This window comes from Acanthaster planci, linkage group LG14, assembly GCF_054643075.1.
Source record: "Acanthaster planci isolate LZ-2023a linkage group LG14, COTS_SCS, whole genome shotgun sequence".
In the NCBI taxonomy this organism is placed as follows: Eukaryota; Metazoa; Echinodermata; class Asteroidea; order Valvatida; family Acanthasteridae; genus Acanthaster; species Acanthaster planci.
This window is the reverse complement of record NC_141790.1, coordinates 14644354-14668306: the sequence shown is the minus strand read 5'-3', so window position 1 is coordinate 14668306 and position 23953 is coordinate 14644354. Positions and strand designations below refer to the sequence as shown.

Genomic DNA, 23953 nt, shown 5'->3' with positions numbered 1-23953 from the left:
TTGGGTTGTTTCCTAAATTTCTGGCAGAAACTTCACATAATTTGGGGGATATTCAAATGTGACGGAGAGAGGGTCATTATTTGAATGTGATATTTAGTCTGTTTCAGTGGTTCCCAGCATCTTAAAAAGAGCCATAGTATATCTCTCAGATATTGCTGAGTCATTGATGAACAAAGCAGCTCAAAAACAGATTTTTTTAACACTCCAGTGCCATATTTTACAATAATTTGTGGATGAACATTTTTCCGCTGTTAGCTATTTTTAATATCTTTATTCTCTGTGTAGTACAATTTATGTTTTCTTCATTTATAAAATCAAAGTATGCGTTATAATTGCCAGTGGTGTTTATTTTAAACCAAAATTTGGTAGGTGGTAAAATTTCAAAGTCTGTTGTTACCCGTTTTTTCCTTTGTAGTATTATTCAGGTGTTCTTAAATTCATTTAATGTAATGTAAGCTTTAATTGTAATCTACCGTGCTATTTTGCCTGTCGGCTATGAGATGAGATGGAAATAAACCAGTAATGTTACTAATAATAATCCTTCCTGTATGACTGCTGCGGCTGTACAATGTACAGTTAACCACAAGCCACTGAAATTCCAAAGGCCGACGACGACCAAAGCTTAAACAAAAAAGTAGAAATCAATCCTCTTGAAGTGAACACCTCTTTGGGGTTAACAAAAAATGCAGGAAAGACAGCCCTTTATTGCCATTTGTACATTGCATCATCCCTTTTATCTCGTTTATGAAAAAAAAAAAATTCACGATCTTCCTAGAGCAGCCGGAATTCACAGACTCAATGAAATCCGCATACATCTTTGGTGATGGCAAATTGCAGACTAAAATTGTGGGCAAATGGACCACCGCTGTGGTAGCCAACCATGGCTGAGCATTTCCCAATCTATTTTCTGCTGATTGGCTGACTGGAATAAAATGAGGCAACACATTTAATAGAGCAGCCCAGCTGTAAATGAAGAATTCAAGGAGAAAGGACAGGCTGGAAAAGAGGGACTGATGGATCAGACAAAAGAGGACAGGGGTTTGTGGGGTAAAAGGGAAATGAAACTCAACGCAGGGATGACTTGAGTGAAGGAAAAAAGACACCTAAAACCAGACAAATGATATTTAAATCAAATTTGACATGCACAAGTTTCATTCCACAATGGCTCCACACAGAAGCTATGATTAGCATTTTACTGGATGGAGTTGTCGCTGGGGCTGTGCCAAATATCCGAATAACTGAATATTCGATCAATTATTGAATATTTGAATATTATTTTCTGAACTTGAATATTCGAATGCAAAATTCGTGAAAAGGAAGGGAACATTTTCTTTCACTTTAAATGAGAAAAATGCACTATGGAGGCTTGTTTCAAGCAGATTCAAGTGAAAAGCGACAGAAATCTTACAATGATTCAGGAAGTAAATATTCATTAAACAATTTAAAAGGAACAGAAATTTTCAACTGGGCAAGAAGTAGTGTTCATCTCTTAAATCTTGCTAAATCATGGCTGGAGATAATCCTAGACGTGAGAAGCTATTATATTGATTATAATGTAGAGTTGTGTAACTGATTTTGTATATGGTTTGTTCATCAACAATCTGCCGGTCAGTATGACTAAATATTCGGATATCAATCAAATTGAAGGTCGGATATTCAAAAAGTGAATTATTTGAATTGACTCAGCCCTATTTGTCACTGGAAAAAAGTTTGGTGTGTGTTCTTCAAATCTGGATTGGATTTGAGAATCAACACATCGCAATGGGACTGTGATAAATTGAATGTTGTCAGCAGTACCATTTCGCAGGTGGAGCGTGTGAGAATGGAACTGTGAGCACAGTTTGTGGGTCTACCAGCACGGTGTACCACTCTGAGCAAATAACCTGCCCGGAGTGGCTTGTGGGCACCAGGTTCGTGCTGATCGATAGCCAGCAATATGGCTAGGCCATGTACCCAATTCACAGTAACTTCATTAGTGCGTTCTTGGGCGATGATGGGGCATCTTTAAACTGTTCACGGCAAAGGTGTGGAAACAAGCCTAGCTGTGCCTCCCTGTTTTGTGAACGTTGAGCTTTTCAAGAAATTTTTCACTCACACAACTGATTCAGATCAACTAAAAGCCTACACAAAGATAGGGAGGATTTTGGACACATCTTCAGTAAAAAAATAGCAAGAATGAAACTGAAACCTTGAGAGCTTGTTTACATCATACTGTACAACTATAAATACTGTTTTTGTTTTCCATTGGCATGGAAATGATTAAATTTGCATCAAACATAAGTTGGAATTGCGACTATGGTTCAATTTCTATTTAAAACAGGAATACTGGAGGCGAAAAATCTGATCTGTTTCTTTGGAAGAGGGGGAAGGCTTGACCTGCAACATTTGGATACGGTTGGAAGAAAAATATATCTGCAGACACAGATCAATAAGTGGCATGTGGAACTGTGAACGCAGGTGTCGGTTTTGTTTCTCACTCCGTCAAATGCTGGTTGTGCATCAATATAGTTAATAACTAAAGGCACAAAGTTGTGGGGCTGGGACCTATGCTTGATGTCTCTGTGGGGAGTATTGAAAGTGCAAAGCACTTTGTGCTTGTGGGAAAATGGATAGATGTGAAGATACCATCAAAGGAGTACTGAAAGAGGGGCTGAGCAAATTGTGTAAAGGGATGGAGGCTTTCCAAAGTGCATTTGGGGTCGGCCAGTTTTGCTTTTGGTTTCTTTTCTTTCTTTTTTTCACTTTCCTGTAAGTGTCACAGCTTTCATTAAACTTCTACCACATTTAATGAACAACTGTTTCTGTTTGTGTTTTTTAAATTCTTTAATTATTAAACATGACTGAATGCTCTTCGTTTGATGCACGGAGGATTTGATGGAATTCGGTCTTCTTGCTGCTTTCTATGTCAGAAGCCCCAGGCCTCAGTCAAGCTCATTGTTTGTTTAAGATGGACGATGGACGCCGTACATTGGAGACGGTTAGTGACAAGCCAATTGTGCTGCTCATTTGCTTAAGGGAAAGGCAATTGTGGATCTAGTGAGTTCGGGTCCAGCAATCCCTGTAAATACTGTTGGAGTTGTGTTTCACTGTTTGGTGAACAGAGTGTGTTCAGGGAGGGAACAGCCTCCCTAGTGCAAATTTGTCTTCTTGAAAGGTTTGGGGAATAGGCAAAGAAGACAGTGTGAAAATATATGTATGTATGTCCAGTCCCGAGTGACGATGTGCATATATGAAGACATGGCAGGAAAGCAAACAAGTTAGGAAGAGATAAACTTGTTAGATTATGTTTTCCTGTGTTGGGTAACCTGCAATAACATGGTTGTAAGATGCCCTAATGTCATCAGGATATTTAATAGTCTGGCCACTGGACTGTCCAGTCTGGCAGACGGATTTGTACAAAATTGGCCACAACATTTTTTGACCCAGTTTGGCCATCTAATGATGTCTAAATTCAGCCACCTGGTTCCTCAGTCTGGCATTTATATTTCCATCTTTAAGAAAGACAGCTAGATTTTTCCAGTCTGGTCCACAGTGTTCTGTAGTTTGTTCCAAAAATGTGCTCATAAGGTCACCAGACTGCCATGTCCAATTTCCACGAGGATAAGGGGCTTATCTTCGGCTACATGTATGTGACACTGACTTTCTAGGACCTTGGGAAGTGCAATTTCAGGCAAATTACATTTTATTTTAGTTGGTTCTAAACTTCTCATGTTTATTATGCTGAGTAAGGTGTGGTACTGGGCAGTGAAGTTAATTAACAGTGCGTGTAAGCACATCTCAGGCGATCAACATGTTAACTTTATTGGGCTTCAAAGAACTAGTCACTATGTGAGCGCTCACAACATCATGGAAGCTCTGAAGACTGCATCAAACACTCGATTTAATCAGTACACCAAGCAACCATAAATTGGTATCCATCCATTCGTTTAGGTAGACTGCCATCTGAACGTTCTCAGGATCAATCCCTAGCGGAAAGAGCTGACCAGCCACCCCAGCTGTCAGAGTCGAAAGCAGTTCCTTAAAATCTTACGCCCACTCTAACGGAAAATTATCACCTCAACTGAATGCACGTGGGGTAAGTTGTCTCTGCCGTCAGAAGCTTATTTTTTTTCCCTCTCCAATCTGCACACCACGCCTCCCCTCGCAAATTTGCTTAATGTCTGCGGCAAATCAAACTCGAGGCAATTTCCAATTTAATTTGACAGTGGCTGGGTCTTTGACAAGCTGGTGCACTGTAAATTCACGAGTAGACTTTTGCTGGCTGAGTGTGTTGAGACAAACTCTTCTATTTTATTAGGATACAACTTCCCCTGTTCTCTTTTTAAGGACAGGATTAATTTTAAGGGTTTCACTTTTGTGAGTGTTTTTAACACAAACCAAAACCATTCAATCAAATGCAGTAAATGAATTTCCGAAATACATTTCATGCATGCTTCACAGAAACCTGCGCTCTTTTGTAGTTGTTTTGAGGAAGACAAAAAGGCTGGCTCAAGCTTCCTCGCTCCTTCAGAAACTCAGAGGTGGGTTTGGAATCATCCGGCAGGGGCTTAAAGGAGGCAGGGAAAGGAGTCTATGAAGTGTGTCTGTAGGGTAGGGAGTTTCTCATACGGGGGCAGTACAATTAGAGGGGGCGGCATCTATGATTGACTGGTAGGGCCCCTGTGTAGCTTCAACGGCATTCTGTTCATCAGCTAACGGGTCCACCAAAAGGCATGTACTGGTTGAAACTTAGTGTGGACTTCTGTTTACCAAATTAAAAAAAAAATTCACCTTATCAATAACCTTGGAAACTTCTCAGATTATCAAGCAGGGGAGACTGATGTAGTCATTTGAAAATGGCAAAGCGCAGCTTCAAAGTGATATTAAAACCTCAGTTTTAGTTCATTTTGTGAGTGGGAGGCCTGGCAAGTACATTTATGATGTAAGTGGATTTGGAAACCAAAAGATTTCAGGAAAAAAACACAATAAGGTCCAAACTTTAATTACAGTTAGTTTTAAAGGTCAGTTGGAAATTCACTTGTTGGAATATTCAGATCTTCTCTGTAAGAAAGATTAATGTATTCAAAGAAGAGAAATTCAAGGCTTGAAATGCATGAGCACGGAACCACCACCGGGGATCAAGTCGGCTTTAGTAGCCCCTTAGGAATTCGGATAAGATGTTGGAATCTGTCGCTACTGTCCCCAAACTGGAAATGAGTTTGTGATTCAAAAACCAATGAATTTTTATATGGAGATTAATTACTCAATAAAAAAAATGGAAGCAGCTTATGAGACAAGGACAAAAACCAAACTAAATCGTCAATTCTGAAGCTGTCAGGACAAGTCAAGGACAAGAAATCTTACTTCAAGACTTGAGAGTAACCCCCCAATAGTCCCAAAAATCTGGGGGGAAAAAAACAACTAATTTTGTGAAAACATTTCCCCCGAAAGAGGTACTTCCACGGACCTAATAATGACTTCACTTTTATAAAGGAGGATGAACCAACCCACACAAGGACTTCCTAGGCGCAGCTAAAAAATCAACACCTATTGCACAATCAACACGTGAGAAATGATTGGGAAAACTTGCTTTGCATCAGGGGCGCCTAAAGAGACACAGAGAAGTACATGTCTTCCCAAATGGACAGAATACACTAATTTTATTGTTGGATACCAACATGTGAAAAAAAACAACATTTCAAAAACTAACAATTTTTGTAGTTACTCTTTTTTCATATCACATAAGAATCTTTCATAGTAACTGTTCTTACTAGCTTTGACTGTCATTGGTGTTTGACACTCTCAAACTTTCCTTCATATTTATAAACAATTTTTGGTGCAAAATTTTTAAAAGCTAGTTATTCTAACCGTTGTTTCAGTTCACAAGAGTATTAAAAAAAGCTTTGCCACATTTCAGATACAATTTTTACGTCAGAAGCATAAATGCAGTTAGAATGCATTAATAAATAACTTTATCAAATAAAAGAATATTTTCACTGGTCAAATGAAGTTAACTGTAGACCTTAAAACATATTCTAAATATGTGTGGCACTTACACATTGCACGTTTTGTACTTTAAAAAAGACTGACACTACGTTACAGACATTGATGAGAGAGGTCATTTTTACATGTACAGTTAAAGGAAAATTGTCAAACTGTGTGAGCAATTAGTGTGTCAGATTGGGGGGGGCACTCATGACACAAAAGCTTTTTGTGCCTTGAGGCTGTTGATTGCACGTGTAACATTTTTGAATAAACCTCACCAGTTTGACAGATATTTTGGACACGTTTCCTACCCAGTGAATAGTTATTAAGCCCTGCTTCGAGATGTACATGTACCACGACTCTTGCTTTGGAGATAGAGATGCAAGACAAAATTGCAAAAAAACTTGGGGGAGGGAGAGTTTTGATCTAATTGAAGGATTGTGGATTTATCGGTATAAAGCTTTTGGAAATCAAATAAAGAAAATGTCATCAGTGCCTTTTTATTGGCGATGAACGAGAACCAAGGAGATGCGGCTTTTTCAAAGCATAATTCAAATATAAAACCTCTTAAGTTTCCCCTCAAGTTTTTGAGGGGACAAATTCCAGGCACATGATCATGACAGCTTCTATGCTGCAACAACTAAGATGGTAAATCAATAGCTGGATCTTTTCATTTTTAAAGATTGGCTTAACCTATCATTCAGAATCCAACACTTTATTTTTTGTGTAAAACCCAGCCAAAATCACTTTCTGTAGAGCTCTGTGTAGCAGATTTTGAAAAACTACAAAATATTTCCTACTGGAGGGCAGTTTAGTATTGGATTTTAAATGACTCGGAAAAAGTATGGTACAGAAATGGACTTCAGTGACCATTTATGGTTTTCTAATTGTGAAATGCTGTGGAACTGAAGTAAGATATGTTTATCTGCATACAAGGTGGCTGCTTTTGCAAACTGGTCCATGTAATCACAGGTACACAATGTGCCTATTGGTGTTCATCTCTGAGTGACTGCTGACTCGTTGCGAGACCACGGTCACCCGTGTGGTTCTCCTGATCGTCCAGACTCGGACCAGTCTCTCCCGATTCCTTTCCGTGCAGCAGTTTATCACCAGCATGCTCTCCCGAAAATCCCGGCTCCAGAAGGCGTAGACAAAAGGGTTCAGGAAGGAGTTGGTGAATCCCAGTGGGACGAGGCAGTCCTGGATGATGGTGTGAAGGTTGCAGGACTCGGCGCAGATGGCGTGGATGGCCAGAGCAACAAAAAAGGGGGTCCAGGTCAGGACAAAACAACCAATGACGACTGTCAAGGTCTTCAGCGCCTTGTGGGTCCGGGAGGTGCGCACATTGCGCACCACGCAGGTGTTGCGTTGGAGGTCTGCGATGCGGCGCGCCTGGTTACGGGAGATCTGCAGGATGCAGGAGTAGAAGTAGAGCTGGACGAGCAGTGGTGGGATGTAGCAGGCAAAAGTCAAAAACAGCATGTAGCTGCCGATGAAGGTGCGCAGGATCTGACAGCAGCCCGCGTACACCGACACGTCGCTCCAACCCATCAGCGGGGCTAGTCCAATCAACAGGGCCACGATCCAGATGATGGTGACGATGACTCGCGACTGGAACTGGCCCACCCGCTGCGTGTAGACCATGGGGTTGGTGATGGCGATGTAGCGGTCATAGGCGATGCCAAAAACGCTCAGGATGCTGGCCAAGGAGGCCAGAATCAGGAAGGCGATGCGGACCAGACACCACTTGGGTTCTGGCACGGCCACCCGCAGCATGACCGCCTCAATGACACAATTGATGCCCACTAGCAGGTCGGCCACGGTCAAGCTGATGATGTAAGAGTAGCCCGTCTGGAGGAGCACTTCATTCTTGAGGATGACGACGAGCACCACAACATTGCCGATGACAATCAAGATGCCCAGGATTAAGAAGACCACAAAGATGCCGATGTCTGAGCTGGAATTCTGAGTGGCGCAAGGTGCGTCCACCAAAAATTGGTTCGTGGGTAGTAACACTGTACTGGTAAGGGAGTTGTTTGGTGCAGACATCTCCTTGCCATAGATTCCCAACTTGGATAACCACAACACTATGTGAGGAAATTCAATCCCAGTCCAAAACAGTGGCTTTAGCTTTGCCTTCCAAAGGAGACAAGTTTCACTTTTGTTCAAGCAAAGTACGGAAGAAAATATTTCTCCAATACTCAAGTTTTCTTAAAGATGAATGTCAGTTCTCTCACCTATTTGCGACTGAAGACACAAAAATCATTTCCAAGTCTGATTCATGAGACCCAACCTCCATACTGTGCCCTCTTCAGTGTTGCTGTAAATTTATAGATCCAAAAACTTGCTGTTTACGTATTCAAGTTGCATGAGGATGCCAAGTACTTCACTTATTTTCCCGCGATAAAGACACAAGCGTCTAGCGCAAGGGTTGCCTAATTCCACTTTATATTTATGAAGCTGTGGTGTTTGCAGGGTGGTCTGAAAATAGGTTAGAGTCCCAGTGGAGGCAAGAAGCGGCAGTCACGTCAAAACAGTGCAATAATCCAATTCTGAAACCCATCTCTTTGGGCAGACGTTGTTTCACCCGAGTTAGTTTGCAAAAGAAGGATGCATCAACTGTGAAGAGTGCCGATTGCTAAGCGATGGCCTATATAACAATGCGTGGCAGTCCCTTTGTCCAATTCCAAAAGTCACTCCCAGAATTGACCCAGTTCAGGTAATTTCAAAGTTTTTTTTCCTCCAACCGTGTTCATGAAAACAAGCTGCAAAATATATTCCAGGGTTGAACAAACACTGGTGAGGGGGCAATACCTCCGTGGGTGGATGCTGACAAACGTTATGGTTAAAACTGATATTCTTTTTTGTAAAAATTCGCATGGAAAAAATGAATAGAGCCGACTCTTGTTACTCAGTAGCAATGCTTCAGGGCACATTAAGAAGAACTCTGATAATCCCAGAGCTGAGTCAAGGTTCTGTTGAGCATTAGGCACCGAGGCCAGATGGAAAAGAGAGACCGGAAAACTTAAGCTGAAGAAATGACGTCGGTGCCGCAGGGAGATACGCCAGTAATTACTGACATTGTGTCGGTATCTGTGTCGTCCGTTGCTACCAAGTCACTGATGAGTAATCCTCGCTGAGGCCACCGCACCAGCGTGGCGGCATGCGGGAGTCCATGGGGAAAACTGTTTTCCTGGATTCAGGTGACTCCGTGTTTTTTTTTTTCCTCCTCCAAACTGGTGAGTGGCTACTGAAATCGTCCACCTCAAGGACCCGTCAATTACCGCGCCTCAATCCCTAAATGCACATTCTCATCATTCCTTCAAACAACTGCTTAGCAACCACTGATTTGCTTTCTCTTTTTCTCCTCCTCTCTGTGCTTTTTATCTTAAGAACAGATAATTCACGGCTTTTAATCGTCGGATGGCCCAGTGACACGGGAAAAGCACGGTCGTGTCCTAAAATACATGTTCTAATTCATGGGGTGTAGTAAACTGCACGTACACACATCTCCAGTTTTCTTACAAAATCGTAAATTCTGCACGCTGCTTCTCTTTATACAAAGGAAACATTTTCCACAGAGGGCAAATTTATTACACTAGGGTAGGGTAGGGTTTGATACCACCCCAGGCAGAATGAGAAATACTCAGCATAAAGCTGGTTTAATATGCTGTGAAATCACCATGTGCCGATGTACATGTAAATATTTGGAATAGAAATGTGGCATCAGAAAGCTATGCAAATGCTTCCTTGGTAGCTATAACCTGATTGGCTGCGACCATGGCAACCAACTCCATCCACACTGTTAATATTTGGCAAGGCCCTCTCTTTTTCTTTTCTTTTTTTTTTCCTTTATGAGCCATTTAGCACTGCCAGCCTGACTCCACAATCTGATTGGATGACAAACCACTTCTAATTTGAATATCCCGGCAATGCATCACAGCTGTGTCCTCTAATGCAGAGGAGGCTTCAGTGCCCACAATCTGCTTCATCTGCCCCTCTGACATGGGCCAAGTGTATGCATTGATTTCTGTGATTATGATTACAATCATCTGCTTCTATAGACACAAAAAAGTCTTGTTCTGTACCAATTTTACATCAAATAATTTGGGTCTTGGAAATTTCATTTTTACATGTTGAAGTGTGCCCGTTGACACTTCTTGGCCTCACATACGATGGTTAATCCATAGACAGAATTTATTAAATTACTGGGAACCTCAGAGAAAGACTTCCTGTGAGTTCGGCAGTCTCCTGCATATGGACAGAGCATACTGTCTGAAACGCTGGGTACCCTCCGATTCTTTTTAGAACCACGCGTGCTCAGAAAGAGGTATCATTGCATGGTTACCGCAAACCTCTATAACTAACTTGCTACCTTCACCATGAAAAGCTTCAAAGCTTAAAAGACGTCCTGATATTTAATTATAACAGTTTTACTATTGGAATACAATTTATAATTTTTCCAAGCACACAATTTGCTTTACTTCTACAGACCATCGTCATGGTCTGATTATTGAACTAAAGACTGTTTCATCCATTCCTAAGTGTACTTCCTAGAATTGGTGATATTCTTCTGTCGTTTGTAAACACATCCTTTCAATAACAACCTCTACCATCTTGTCTTATCCAAAGTGACATCCTATTGATTCTGGAGCTTGCATTCATACAATCCAAATTACTCTTCACAGCCTCACAGACAGTGTGATCCACTCTGTCTCAGCCGATCGCCCAACCGCTGGACCGCTTGTTTCCTGTCGACGTGGCATCACGATGGCATCGCAGTGGAGGGTGTGCAAAGCCGTTTCCCTTCTAGACAACTGAGACAGCTGGCATAATAATGGAGGAGGAAATCTGTCTAACGACCTTCTACCACAAAGACCCTACCACTGTCCATCACTCCACTTACAAACACTGACAATCCCAGAACTGGATCACCATAAACTTTGCAAGTTTTTCTCTTTTTTTTTTTCTTTGAGTGTTTACCATGCAGCCCTGAGAAAAAAAACAATGTCTGGTTCAAATGTGTTTCCAAAACTCGATGTCCCCTCTCCGCCTCTTCCCCTCTCAAGGAAAAGCTTTAGGGCTTGAGAAAACACCACGCCAAGAACCTTCAAACGCTGATGTGCCTTGAAACTTGCTGTTAAAGACACTCAGCCTGAATGAACAACGGCCTTCCGTGTACGCAGACAAGTGTCACAACCGCCTGGTCAAAGCCTCCAAGACTTCTCGACAAACTGAATCACTGACAACGTGGAGCACAGACCTGATTTGATTTGAATGGATTTGGTCAGATGTCCGCTGAACACAAAAGCACTGAAGCACGTAGCGGTAGAAACGACATGACTCGGTGTTTTTCCCATAATTCAATCATGTTACAAACAACAGCCTGGAATGTCAGTTTTGCTGCAGTAGGTTTTAAGCATCAAAAGAAATAAGGTAAAAAATCAATCCAACTGGCATGTTCCCTAATTATCTCTCTGGTATGTCGTTTCAAACAATATGAGCATCAGGAAATTTTTCTCCTGAGCAACAAAGGTCACAGCTGCTCAAGATTTAATTTTAATGATTACCACAAGGAAATTTAATACAAGTTTGCAATAGAGTTGATTAATATTGTCAGAGGGCTGCCAACATTCTGTCGGATAGCTCACTTGGTAGCGGTTCAAATTCCAGTCAATTTCCTTCATACCTCAACAAACGTCATCAGCAAAGAGTGCCGGTATTTATAACAACAAACTCAAGATACTTCCATTGAAATAATAAAAACCAAAAAAAAATGGATCAGATTAGTTTGGTGAGTTTCCTGGTCTGGTTTCGAGGAGTGTGAGCATTGTGGCTTTGTAGGATCATCTGCTTGAACTGTTGCCAGGGAATGAGAAAGACACTGAGAAATGAGGATACTCGCCTGACTCAAAGAACCTTGCTCAAGTTTTTCTTTCAGCGCTTGATGATCAATAACGGATGCGTTAGGCCTAGCAAGGACAAACAATGCTAGTGTGCATACGACAGCACCGACACATTGATGCAAGAGGCATGGACTAAGTGCACAAGTGAGCCCTCTGGAGGCCAAAACTGAACGACTGAATGTCAAGGTGAAGGACCACTTTCCTTCCTGTGCCCATGGTCGGGTGAGACAACACTGTCCACATACGTGCAGTTTGTTGCAGACTTGAGACATTGTCTTTATATGCACCACCACGTACTAGCCCCAACTTGCTACATAGTACAAGAGGATTAAAGGGCCCCATGATATGTGGTTTTTATGATTTATAATTGAAAATTGTATGTTTTTAAAGGGTATACAGAATGCAAAAGTTGTTGTTTTGATTAATGAATGGGGAAAAAAATCAAAACTTTTTGGCGAAACGGCCCCGCCTCCAAGAGGCATAGAAAATTTGCATGTCTGTGATGTACATTTGAGAAGACATCATCACACACTGTTACCGCATGAATGCTTGTCTTGGGTTGATTTCGGAAAATTCAGTCCAATTTTTGGGTGCGTTTAGAGTTCATGCCAACTGAATTTGTTGCTACAGCCTGTGGCAACACCTATAAAGATTGGACAAGCCTGCATAACTTTCCAACCCAAGCGAAATTTAGACAAATTTTGACATCAAAAGTCACGCTGACCAGAGCCAAATGGTCAGGACCGACAGCGAGCTCCAAACTGTGCAGCGCGCAATTCTAGCCGCAGTATTTTCTTCCAAACATGAATAACTCGTTTGGGATTACATTCAAATGATTGCCTAAGTCAGATGCCACGTCCATGATCTTTGGAAAAAATCAAAGAAATCCTGTGAACAAAGACGGAGAGGAGCTTTCATGAAATGCAAATGACAAAAGGTATGAAATGCTTCCAAATCAGCCCGGGGCTCATGTGAAATTGCCCATACAGTGGTGGGCACAGCATGTGTGCATGCTTTTACAGGGTGCGGGCATCGTTTATGTGGACATGTATTTTACGTTTGAACCTTCTGCAGAAATTATGAGTGTCCAGTGTCTATGTTCTTCTCTGTTCCAGACGTGCCAAAAGGGTGCCTGACTATAATTATGGGCTCTCAATCGTACGTCCCACACTGCGCCATCATTTGTCAGGATTAAAACATTAATTTGAGGGGTAAGTAAAATTAACCACGACAAAGGGAATCTTATTCCTTTTTTACATCCCCTATCGTGTTACTGGCATATTAGTGACTATTTTAAACAATTTAATAACAGTTTGTCCACGGAGATCTTCACGGATCCTTTAAACAGAGTCCTCAACCCTCTGCACACAGCCAATAAAAGGGGCACTGCCCTTACTAACACCTTCTCAAATACCACTCTGCCTTTCCAATCAAAGAAAGCCTCTAACTAAACACAATGTGATTTGCAGTAAACCCAAATGCAGTACATGTACATGCATGAGCACATCTGGTATTCTCTCTGTTTTTCCACTGTCGAAATCTCCATCACTCCACACACAGAAAATCTCCACTACTCTGCAATCTCTGCCAGGAATGCTAGCTTAAAGGGCCCTCAATCACGTGCAGTCATCACAGATCAAGCAGACAGAGTTGACAGCCTGCAACCACAAGTGGCAATCGAAGTAGAGTTCCTACGAGAAATATGCATTCCCCATCTCTCTCTCTCAAAAAATTACGATGGGATATTCTTAGCAGATTGAACAGGTGCTCTGGAGAGCTAATCAAACAAGCCGGGGTCACTAAATAAAACTCTTGAGAGCTTCCAGGCCCTCAGCGGTGGAATGTTCCAAAGCAATTCAACGTGTGGGCAATGTGAGAATGGAAAATGACCCCTGATGCCCTCCTCCAAATGAGATGAGTCATTTTTAAGTGCATAGGATTGAAGGAAATCATGCCTTTTATTGGGGTCATTGTTCTGTTGATTTATCCTGAAACAACCCCTTGATTAATAGGTTTGACGGTGATGCAGCAACAGCACTTGGCTGGAACCAACAAAGCGAAACAGGTGATTTTTTTTTAAATATACTTTACATGTAACTACATGTAACTACATATATACTGTTCAACTTATACCTAACTCAGTTCTCATATTTAGCAATTTGATGAAGCGCAACACAGCACTGAAAAAACCTAAAATTACATATAAATGTGTAATACATGCAATTACATTTCTGCACAAGCCTAGACTTTGGTTTTGTGTTACAAACAACATCTGTAATCAGAATTTGATATAAAGCAAACTTCTGCACCCCTCTCTTGACAAAGAATAGAAAGCTTTGCCTTTTGTGAACTGTAATGGTGATTGCTGGGGCTACCTTCCAACAGTGCAAACAATTTCTCTCAATGACCCCCATTAAGTCGGTGACCGACTGGAACTTTCTGTGACAACCATTTACATTGGTTGCCACCCGATGCTCGGCGTAATGATGGAGATAAATTGCGGCATGCGCTTGGTACTAAGTAGTATGGATCCGACCAAAGACCATCATGGGACTTGCAAAATCCACTCGGGAAGCTGCTTCTGTCAGGTTGTTGCGAAGCCAAATGACATGTTTCATTGTTACTGTTTGCCTCCTTGTTATGAAAGTCTTGAACTGATAATCATCCAGGAAGCTTGTAATCTGCACTCACTGTGATTGATTTCAGTACAGGTTTATTTATTTGGGGATTTTATGGAGGGGGGGAAGCTCTAGCCTGTCATGATTTTATTTATGAAATATGATAAATGACCTTTGCCAAATACAACAAATGCAATATGACTTTCTGGGAGTACTAATTAAACATCACAGGTTAACTATAAGCATTACCCCGATATAGGAAAAACAAGCATGTTTTGAAATCTCTTCAGATCCCTCTGTGTTATGCTAAGACACATGCCATCAATCCCTATACAAGGTTTCCGATGCAACTTGTTTTTAGTAAAGTCAGTACACTTACAGAAACACAAATGATCATATAAAATGCATTTTTAAAATTTTCTTAAAGTTAATAATCGGACAAGAAAGACCTTTATGAACCTCTCTGTCATCTTTATTTCAATTTACCCAACAAATCTTCTGCAGGTCATTGTAACAGTGCCCTCAAGCGAGTATGCCTACGGCTAATAAGAGAATCGAAACAGGTTTCCTACCTGTTCCATGGTGGGGCAGCCGATGATCTGCTGGTCCTCCTCGGGGTAATTCTCCTTGACAAGGCCCTCAAACTGCTGGTAAGCCTGCTGCACGTTACTCTGAAACACGGAAAAAAAAAACAGCAAGTCTCATTTCGTGAAAAAGGAAACATCTCTGGTGGGACATCAGGGATGTCTGTGACAGGTTCGGAGATGGGGGACAAGAAATGAGATGGGGCTAAGGAGGGATGGATGCAGAAAGTATCCAACCACACTGACAACAGTCTAAAAATAAACACAAAGGCCCCATAAATGTGACCCCTGTTAATGTGGTGATGCCTTAATAGAACACTGCCCAATATCATTACGGAGGGTGCTGCCTTGCTGCCACCCACATCAACAGCGGAAAAATTTTACTCTGCCTCCGACCACACCAGGCATAACGACAACGGCCAAATTGCTGGCTGAGGGGCTTTGTGAAAACAAGTCTTTTCTTTTTTATAACTGACAAAGTTTTTCTGTGCGCATCTTGAGGCTGACCTCTGACCCATCTAAAGGCAACCAACCTTGACAGGTCTGAAGAGTATGTACTCTGTGTCCTTATTGGCCAGGTAGAGCGACATCTTCCTGAACACAGACGGCAGCCTGGACTTGACCTGCCTGTAGGTGGCGCTCACCACTTCATGCACTTTCTCTGTGCCAAGGCCAAAAAAAACACCAAAAAAATGCAATTGACAAAATGGTGTGCACTTCCTGGTGGACGGTAACGACACTGATCAAAGTTGTGTTACTCCTTGGCAAGGCCTAGTATACGTAAGAACGCAGGTGCTGTTCTCAAACTGACCATTAGGCAATGGCCCTCAGCCTCGGAGCTGAAAATGAACACTAAGTGTCAATCAAGTTTTTTTCTACCACATTGAGGAAACTCATTGACCTTACCTGCAGTCGCAAAGGGTTGTTTTCTTAATGACACCTGTGCTGCCTCAGATTCCTTGTTCATGTCTATGATCACAGTTGCCTGCAAAAATTGTTACAGTTTCATCTGTGTTTACTGTAGAACTCAATGACGTTAACAGTAAAATTCTTAATTAACACAATGTAATCTACATACAAGTTTTTTCTGTCTTCAATTATCTCTTCGAAAAACAGTGGTTCTACAGATTGGCGATTTTCTTACTTAAAGATGTCACTTCAAAGCAAAGGGTGATAAACAAATGTGAGCACTGACCTTTGTTAAGAAGGAATTGAGTTCAGGTATAAGCGTGTCGGTGACATGCTTGATGAACTGCTCACAGGTCTTTTTCAGCTGCGTGTCTACGTCCTTCTTGGAGTCCAGGAAATGTTCTGTCACGTTGGGCGCACCCTGGGAAAATGATTTGAATGACGAGAATTTTGTCAATCACAAAGAAGATTTTGATATTTGAAACAATATGAAGTATTTTGAAATTGCTCTTCTGTCCAATATTAAATGATTAGAATAGCTCCTAAAAGTAGTGTAAAGACACATGTAAATATATATTTAAAAGAATTGCTGGAATAATTGAAAAGAAAAAATTAAAAAGAAATTGTAAAATGAAGTCAGTAACTTCATGCTTTAAGGTGAGATTTCAATTTGCTCTCATGAATAAATTATCATTTACCTCAAAAAGGAATTCCAGGAATGCATTGTTGCTGCTAAGTGAAAATATCCGAGATCGCTTACTCAAAAAACTGTAAGCAGCGACTATAAATGGAGAAAGAATTAAAAATAACTTACCAAGAAGAAAATGCACAACACTAGTTTTATAAGAAAAACGTGTAAAGTCTTCAGATATAAAATAAGTTTTCATTCAAGCAGACAGACTCAAATATCTAACATGTATGCATTAGAGACCTACCTTTCATAGTGGAGAAATCTAGTGCTGTTTCCTTGATGGAAAATTCCACTTGAAATGGAGCAATCTGTTCCCTTAAGATCAGTAAGTGCTTGATGAGGAAAAGCATTCCATCAAGTTCCGTCTACAGAAAAAGGATACAGAGGAAAAAATCAGGAAGAGACCCTTTATCTCTCTGAAATTTTGAAAGGATCAGATCTGCCCCGGCATGATTGTTATTTCTATGCTCTTTGAGCCTCACCTGACGCTTGACAATGCCCTGTTCAGCTGTCACCAGACTCTGGATGCAAGACAGCAGTGTCTCCTGGGATAGACCTTGAAATATTGCTTTCTGGAATTATGGGGGAAAATGCAGAAAGGAAAGATTAGTCTGGCATCGATTTGCAAAATACCTGCCTCTTTAAATGTCATTCAACTGTTGGCAAGTTTAGGATTTTTCTAAAAGAGGGTCCCAGTGTGTAAGGGGCTAGTGAGGTCGGATCAGAGCATTTTGACAGGGTCTTACATCGATACACCTGTAGAGCTTGGATAGACAGACCAGGGTTCTCCTGACAGTGGGGTACCACATCCCGTGGAGGTCAGCTGGCGAGAGATTGGTGGAAGGCTGGCTTGGCTGAATCAAAGTGCGCCCTGAAGAGCAAGTCAACAAAGCAACAGAATATGAAATCATTCAGCATTTCTATAAGCTTCTCTTTTAAGTCATTAACTATGGATGAACTATTTAATCTTGGCTTGCTAACGACTGACTGGACCAAGTACAGTGTGGTTTCTCAGTTAAATGAGACGCAGAAATTGAGCTCCACACTAACCGACAGGTTTTGGGGGCAGTGTTCCACTTTCCCCCTCCCCTTCAGGTGAGTCGTTCCTGTCTGGTGGGGCACCCTCTGGTGTGCCTCCGCTGAGGGTGGCTACCTCCTGACTGATTGAGGAGCTTAGGGAGTCTCCCGAGCCTCTCCGGGACTGGGCCTTCTCGTGTTCCTTCTCTTTCAGGCTTTCCGAGATGCTCTGAGGACAGATGAGATGGCGATTCGGGACTTTAATGAAGGAACGGGGATGCACAGTTCACACACAGATTCGCAGGAATCTGAAAACAGTGGCGATTTGTTCCTCTGATTGGAATAAGTTCTGGATGGTAAAATAGCTGTGAAGGGCCATCTCTTCGACACTTCATGCTGAACTGCGAGATTGTAGAGCTTTCCAAAGATCCTAAGAATGTGACATGACAAGCTTACCCAAAAGCAGATCATGTGAGGAGACTACCTACCTCCATCATTTCCAGCTTCTCCGGGTAGGCCAGGTCACCCGGTGCCGGCTTGTAATTCAGTATGTCTGTCTGTACATAGATGCTGGCCCGGTACACCAACCTCATCTGCACATCTTCCAACATCTGACGATTCACTGTCTCAAATGCTTTCAGTTCATCGGCTGTGAAAAAAAATTGCAACATGGTAGTCTCTGTCTCTTTGTAGGCAAGGGTGACCTAAAAAAAGGCTAATTTCAAGGATTTTTGGAAGCATTGCAGTTGAGTCCTTCGCATGAGGCCCCCTCTACAGCTATTTCATAAACTCCATCCAAAGATTTTTTTTATCAGACTGTGGCGAAGCAATGACAACAGACTGCTTTATAATGTGTATTACTTTTTTCAAATTTTCATGCTATTCAAGTGCACAATCAATTTGAAACCCTCGTTTGAAATTAATCAAAGCACAATCTGGAAAATAAATTGCGGTTCAAATTCACTGATAACTTACGATTGGTCAGAACGTGGTCTTGGAGCATCTCTATCTGGAGGATGCTGCAGAGCTCGGCGAGTGTCTCGAGGTGATTGATGTGGATGATCAAAGGTCTCAGAACATCATAGAGACTCATGCACAGGCCTTCCAGCATGGTACTGCAAACAAGATGAGGAAACGACGTCAGTGATCCCTGCTACACCAGAACTCTCCAGACATTTCAGTATTTGCCACAAGAAATGCTATCAGAAAACCAAGGATCGCTGCTATGGCACTAGAATGAAGGTTTCAGGATCAGTGATTCTGGTCTTGATGATGTCACATCCTTCAGTTCTTAAACACCAATTCGATGAGGAAAGTATGAGGGCTTACTCAAGTTTGTCAGTCGGCCTTGAGAAGAAGTGGAAAAACAGCTGGTACTCGTCTTCACAAACATGCACCATGAAGGCACAGCCACTGCGAACCTGCCAAAAAAGGAGTGACTTTGTGAATAAAAGAAAACCGTTTCTGTAAACAGAAGGATGGCTTTAATTCAAGGACCTGTAAGTGGTCTTCTTAACATCAGTTTCTTAAGGCTTGGTAAGTGCTATACAATGCCTGTTAGGAATCTTTAGTTTCATTGCCAGAAACATCCTGTCATTACATGTTCTATGGTGTATTCAGACTAGAAGGACCTACCAGGGCACAGTGGTCCCTGACATGCTTGGTTGCTAACTCACTGACAGCGGCTGTGATGCTGGGTGCTAGGAGTTGCTGTCGCTGGTTGAGATAATATTGGTGACAGTCATCTAACAAGGTCTGGTACCTGCAAGCACAATGATTAAAACACAATGTTGACCATAGGATACAGCTCAGCAAATCTGGTACCATTTTGTGATCCACAAACAGTCTGTACATATATAAAAGCCAACCACTTATAGGGCTCCAAAGTGTACACCAAAGTCAAACAAAGTCAATTGTCAGATTTGGATTCCGATCACTGAATGGCTGGTTTAATTCCAGATGGTGTACACAAGCAAAAACACTGATACTCACTCTGAACTTTTGTCCAGTCGCTGCTCTATCTGTTCCATCATTCCTTTCACCTTGGGTGCCTGGCTCCGGAACTTCCCGTAAAATAGCGTGAAGGCATTTTCTGATGACTCAGCAGTCAAATCCTACAAAAGTACAGCCAATTTTTATGCTGTCTCTGAGCAGCGTGTTACATTGTATCTTCTTAAGATTTCACAGCAAATAATTTAAACAGTTAGGGCAAAAGGTACTCTAATCACAGACCCTGCCCATTTGAATTTTCTTATAGTCATTTCCAGAGAGTAGAAATCAAGATTCAGGCTTTTCCAACCTGTCTCCGCTGTTGGTCTGGTCACTTCCCTTAATAAAGGGCCTTACCTTCTTAGGAAGCACCTGCTGTGTGGCATTCTGCAGGATGTTGAACACTGAGGTCCTGACTGCGCTCAAGGCCTTGGTGAGGCAATGCTTGAACTTGGCCTGGTAAACATCCGACTCCTTATAGTGGGGCTGCCGGATGGGGAAAAACCAGGAACCTTTCTGTATGACCAATTTGTGTCGTTTGTAGGCAAACCAGTATGAAGTGGCTTTAATGGATAAGGAGAAACAGCCGGTCGGCAAACATCTCGTGCTCAGGTTTTGCTTTCCATACACACAATCAGGTGGATAAAATTTGCCGCACAATAAAAGGTGAGATTTTTTGGATTTCAGAAAAACAACAGCCCCATGCTGACGTGTGAAATGTTTCCCCAAGAAAATTCTCACAACTGGTTGGGCAAATCCAAGGACAAAAATGCCTGTTTTTTAGGAGCGACGTTCCCAAATGTTTACAAGATACAAGCAAAAGTATTCGCTCTTTGCACGCTGCCGCCATAGGCATGCAGAGTCTCAAACTGGTAGCAGAGTCACTTTGTCCAATCGCATGGTGTAAGAACTGATGCAGCACGTGCAAAATTACATAAGCAACATTAATTATTGTGTAAAGTTGCTAGATTGATGCTCTGAATGCCTATGGCAGCAGCGTACAAAGATTGAATACGGGAAAAATATGCAATCCTTTTCTCCATTTGCAATGTTTCATGGCAATATTTCCTTTAGTAGAGGTACCCATTGAAAAAACTTCAACATCCAATTGTTTCTTCCATCAATCACACAGTCAGGTTGACATAAAAAAGACAGGAACTCCATGTACAGAGCATGCAGGACCATGCATGGATTACTGAGCACTGTTTAATGGGATTCACATGCCAAGACTATGAAATGCCACCAGCATCAGCTAAAAAAGACTGGTTACATTTCGAAGGGCTCCTTCACCAAAGCATCTATTATTACAAGTTATTTGTGAGTTTCTTGTGCCTCATTTCGCCTTATCCATTTCTTCTATCACATGTGAGAATACACAGTGCTTAAATCAACAAGAACCTTAAATTAATTGCAAAATCATTCCAGTTTCTAAGCTTTTATCTTTATGCCGCTTCCTAGATATGAAATGCAAGTTTGCCTTGCTAATTTTGCATTCAGGTATTGATTCTTGACAGCTCAACAGCTGCAAACATATGGCACAACACTTTAATACTACGGCACATACGGATTGGGCGTAAAATAGCCACTAAAGGAAAAAAATCAAATATGTTAATGACGATGAACTGTTTGGAGAACTTATTGAGTGATGGAAAACATGCAGGTGAGGGAATTAGTCAGATTCAAATGGCCTCTCACCTTGTATTCTTCACTGTGTTCAGAATCTGTGTCTCCAGACTTCTAGGCATGTTGCAATATGGGTTACACTTTATTGGTCACATTCACAGTTTACAACAATGAAAAAAAGGCATGGAATTTTGACGCATAACTACAGGAGTTTCTTTGGAATGAACACAAATTTAGTCGATTTTTCTACGGGAGACGACACAAGGTACAAACTGAGAAATTCCATTTCCGAAACATCAAAACAAAAAATAGAAACAAAATTGCCAACAATCGAAACATAAAAAAAATAGAAAACAGAATTTTAAAGCATTCTCATTCTGTCCAACCATCTGATTACATAAAGCCTTACCACTGTCCCATTGCTGCAAAACGTTAGTGTGAAAATGTTTACATTCTCAGGAAAACCTTTACTCACATTGACAGTGATGTGGGCAATGCACTCATCCAGCTTAGACAGCATGGGGACGAAAGACTCACTGGTGACAGAGAATGTGGGTGAACTGAGCTTCTGTGAAGGTAGGAAATAAAAACTTCAAAATTACACCAAACAAGTGCTTTAAAGTAACACTTTGTGTTGTGATAATTTAAGTATGGCTGATTAACGCATATAGAGCCCAATTTTTAAGTTTAATCACATGTTCTGAAATAGGTGGGGCTAAGATTCAGTCAGATCATTTTTTGCCAAGCCTTTCATTCTCTGGGAATCCTACCTGATTTATTCTCTCCAGTTCGTTGAAATACGACAACCTACTGCTGATGGCTTCTGCCTTGTTTACAAGCGTAGTCTGAGAAAGAAACAAATATAAACGAACTTCTTGAGAGTTTGTTTCTGCCCTGTTCACAAAGTAGAAAGATCCATTCATGGCACTGTCTGAAGTTGATATTTCACATGGTCTGAACATTTCAATTCATATGTCTACATCTCCCCTTGTTTTGTTGTGGATGTTGAAGTCGCGGGGCAACGTTATCAGCCTCGAAGGAAGAGTCATACCTGGTCCTGCAGCGACTCTTCACAGGCCTCGTGCAGGGCGTTGGTCTTGGTGGACACGTGGACATACTGCTTCTGCAAGTCCTCCAGATTGGTCAGCGCGTCGGACACTTCGTTCAGGACCGACTCGCACTGGTCTCTGTACTCCTTCAGCTGGTCACAGTAATGCCTGAAGCCAATCGGCAAACATGATCAGTCAGATTAAAACAGAATGATGTCACCTTGGTTGCACAGTGGCCTAACACAAGTTGGTCTTTGTCCTTGTCACTGCTTTTGAAAAATTGCCAAAACACCCTAATAGTGAAAAAAAAACCTGGTATGTGAACCAGTGTAAGAGTTCAAAAGGACATTACACAATTTTTCTTTTATTTACCTGTATGATATCTCCTCATCATGGTCCATCTGACTCTCCACTTTGTTAAACCAGGCAAAAAACTGTTCCAAAAAAAACAGAAAAGGGTAAATTGCTCATAAGTATGTGTACTTCCTCAGATAACTTACAAGTCCAATTTACATGCATCAAAATGGTGACCCTCAAATATTGCATCCCACTTCTGACACCAAACTTCACTATGTTTCTTTGACTCAACCATGTCAACCAGTGTCCCTCCAACTTACCTGCTGGGCGTTCTCTATCTTGTCACCCTTCATCCCTAGTGCCTCAAAGCCTTTGGACAACGCATTATCACCAGCTGTTGGAATCTGCACAGTAGGCATGGACAGTTGCTGGGAAAAACTTCCTGGCTCATCCAAAGGCAGCTGTAATAACCACAAAAGTAAAAAATATGTGAAAATATTTTGGTTCATCCTTAACCACAATAGTTTTTTAATTTTAAGTCTTGCTGCTGACAAAAATTTTATAACAGTAACAAAAGGCCTTAAACATGTTAAACTTAGGCAAGAAGAAGAACTTCATTTCTACAATGTATTATGTTTAAATTAATTTAGCCCAGTGTAGAATGACAATTCAAATCAGTTAGGCCCAGTTAAATTTGACAAAGTCTCATTAAACTTAAAGTTAAACAAAATAATATGAGTCTTTATTCTTCTAGTTCTACACATTTCTTTCGTTAAAAGTTTACAGATAGCTACAGCATTCTGTGAGTTTTGACATGCAGGCCCCTCATCTGTTACTTTGCCCCGCCTCCTCAGCAATCCCCACCAACCCTCTCTCATTTATGTAGGCCTAGGCCATATACCATGCGTGACTAATGCTAACGCAGAGTGCCAAAGGAAAAGAATGAATATTTCGAAAAAATAAACTAACCTCAATGGGCAACGGCCTATTGGAGACATTGGATGTAAGCTCCATGAAACTGTCTTTCTGAAAGTCACTTAAGGGCGCTTTTGGGTCGCTCTTTTGCTCCCAGGCACTAAGTTTTTCTCGCATCATTTTCGCACTAAACAGCCTCACTGGGTCCGACATGTTGGCAAATATCACCCTCTTTCAAAAATTTCCTCATTTCGTAAAATTTGTGAGTATAAAAGTATCACAAATTGGAGTTTTATTTTGAGTTTGATTTTCAATAATATCTTAAAATTAAGTCAAAGTCTTTATTGATATTTCTAAATATTCACTGAAAAATAAATTGAGTACTTTTGGT

General features: G+C 41.4%; 2 protein-coding genes and 1 long non-coding RNA gene across 6 annotated transcripts in view; 1 reads left to right on the top strand and 2 right to left on the bottom strand.

Annotated features, from left to right (window-relative positions):
- The window catches only part of cog3 (component of oligomeric golgi complex 3), a 30919-nt gene extending 7133 nt beyond the window's left edge, over positions 1-23786 (bottom strand). For 2 of the 4 annotated variants that reach the window (XR_015427666.1, XM_022232299.2), the window contains exons 1-22: positions 23617-23786; positions 22968-23108; positions 22723-22784; positions 22353-22518; positions 22072-22146; positions 21777-21869; positions 21374-21415; positions 20036-20164; positions 19682-19803; positions 19325-19451; positions 19019-19110; positions 18665-18804; positions 18178-18338; positions 17723-17918; positions 17419-17543; positions 17155-17244; positions 16917-17037; positions 16680-16762; positions 16268-16402; positions 15979-16057; positions 15606-15733; positions 15061-15159 (exon numbers count right to left, since the gene is read on the bottom strand). Coding sequence is in view for 3 of the 4 variants with exons in the window: in XM_022232299.2 (XP_022087991.2) it covers positions 15061-15159; positions 15606-15733; positions 15979-16057; positions 16268-16402; positions 16680-16762; positions 16917-17037; positions 17155-17244; positions 17419-17543; positions 17723-17918; positions 18178-18338; positions 18665-18804; positions 19019-19110; positions 19325-19451; positions 19682-19803; positions 20036-20164; positions 21374-21415; positions 21777-21869; positions 22072-22146; positions 22353-22518; positions 22723-22784; positions 22968-23108; positions 23617-23775 (2565 nt within the window). In the remaining variant the exon portion in view is untranslated. The remainder of the gene's footprint in view (positions 1-15060; positions 15160-15605; positions 15734-15978; positions 16058-16267; positions 16403-16679; positions 16763-16916; positions 17038-17154; positions 17245-17418; positions 17544-17722; positions 17919-18177; positions 18339-18664; positions 18805-19018; positions 19111-19324; positions 19452-19681; positions 19804-20035; positions 20165-21373; positions 21416-21776; positions 21870-22071; positions 22147-22352; positions 22519-22722; positions 22785-22967; positions 23109-23616) is intronic. The other 2 variants (XM_022232300.2, XM_022232301.2) reach the window with 2 other exon arrangements.
- Positions 2272-11212, top strand: LOC147796890 (uncharacterized). The gene is made up of 4 exons (XR_015427668.1): positions 2272-2457; positions 2910-2977; positions 3931-4075; positions 10653-11212. It is a non-coding gene; the product is annotated as an uncharacterized LOC147796890 (long non-coding RNA).
- LOC110977834 (glucose-dependent insulinotropic receptor-like) lies at positions 6164-9616 on the bottom strand. The gene has a single exon (XM_022232308.2). It carries the CDS (start codon positions 8011-8013, stop codon positions 6931-6933), a length of 1083 nt encoding a protein of 360 aa, XP_022088000.1. The 5' UTR covers positions 8014-9616; the 3' UTR covers positions 6164-6930.
- Positions 23787-23953: the final 167 nt, after the last annotated feature.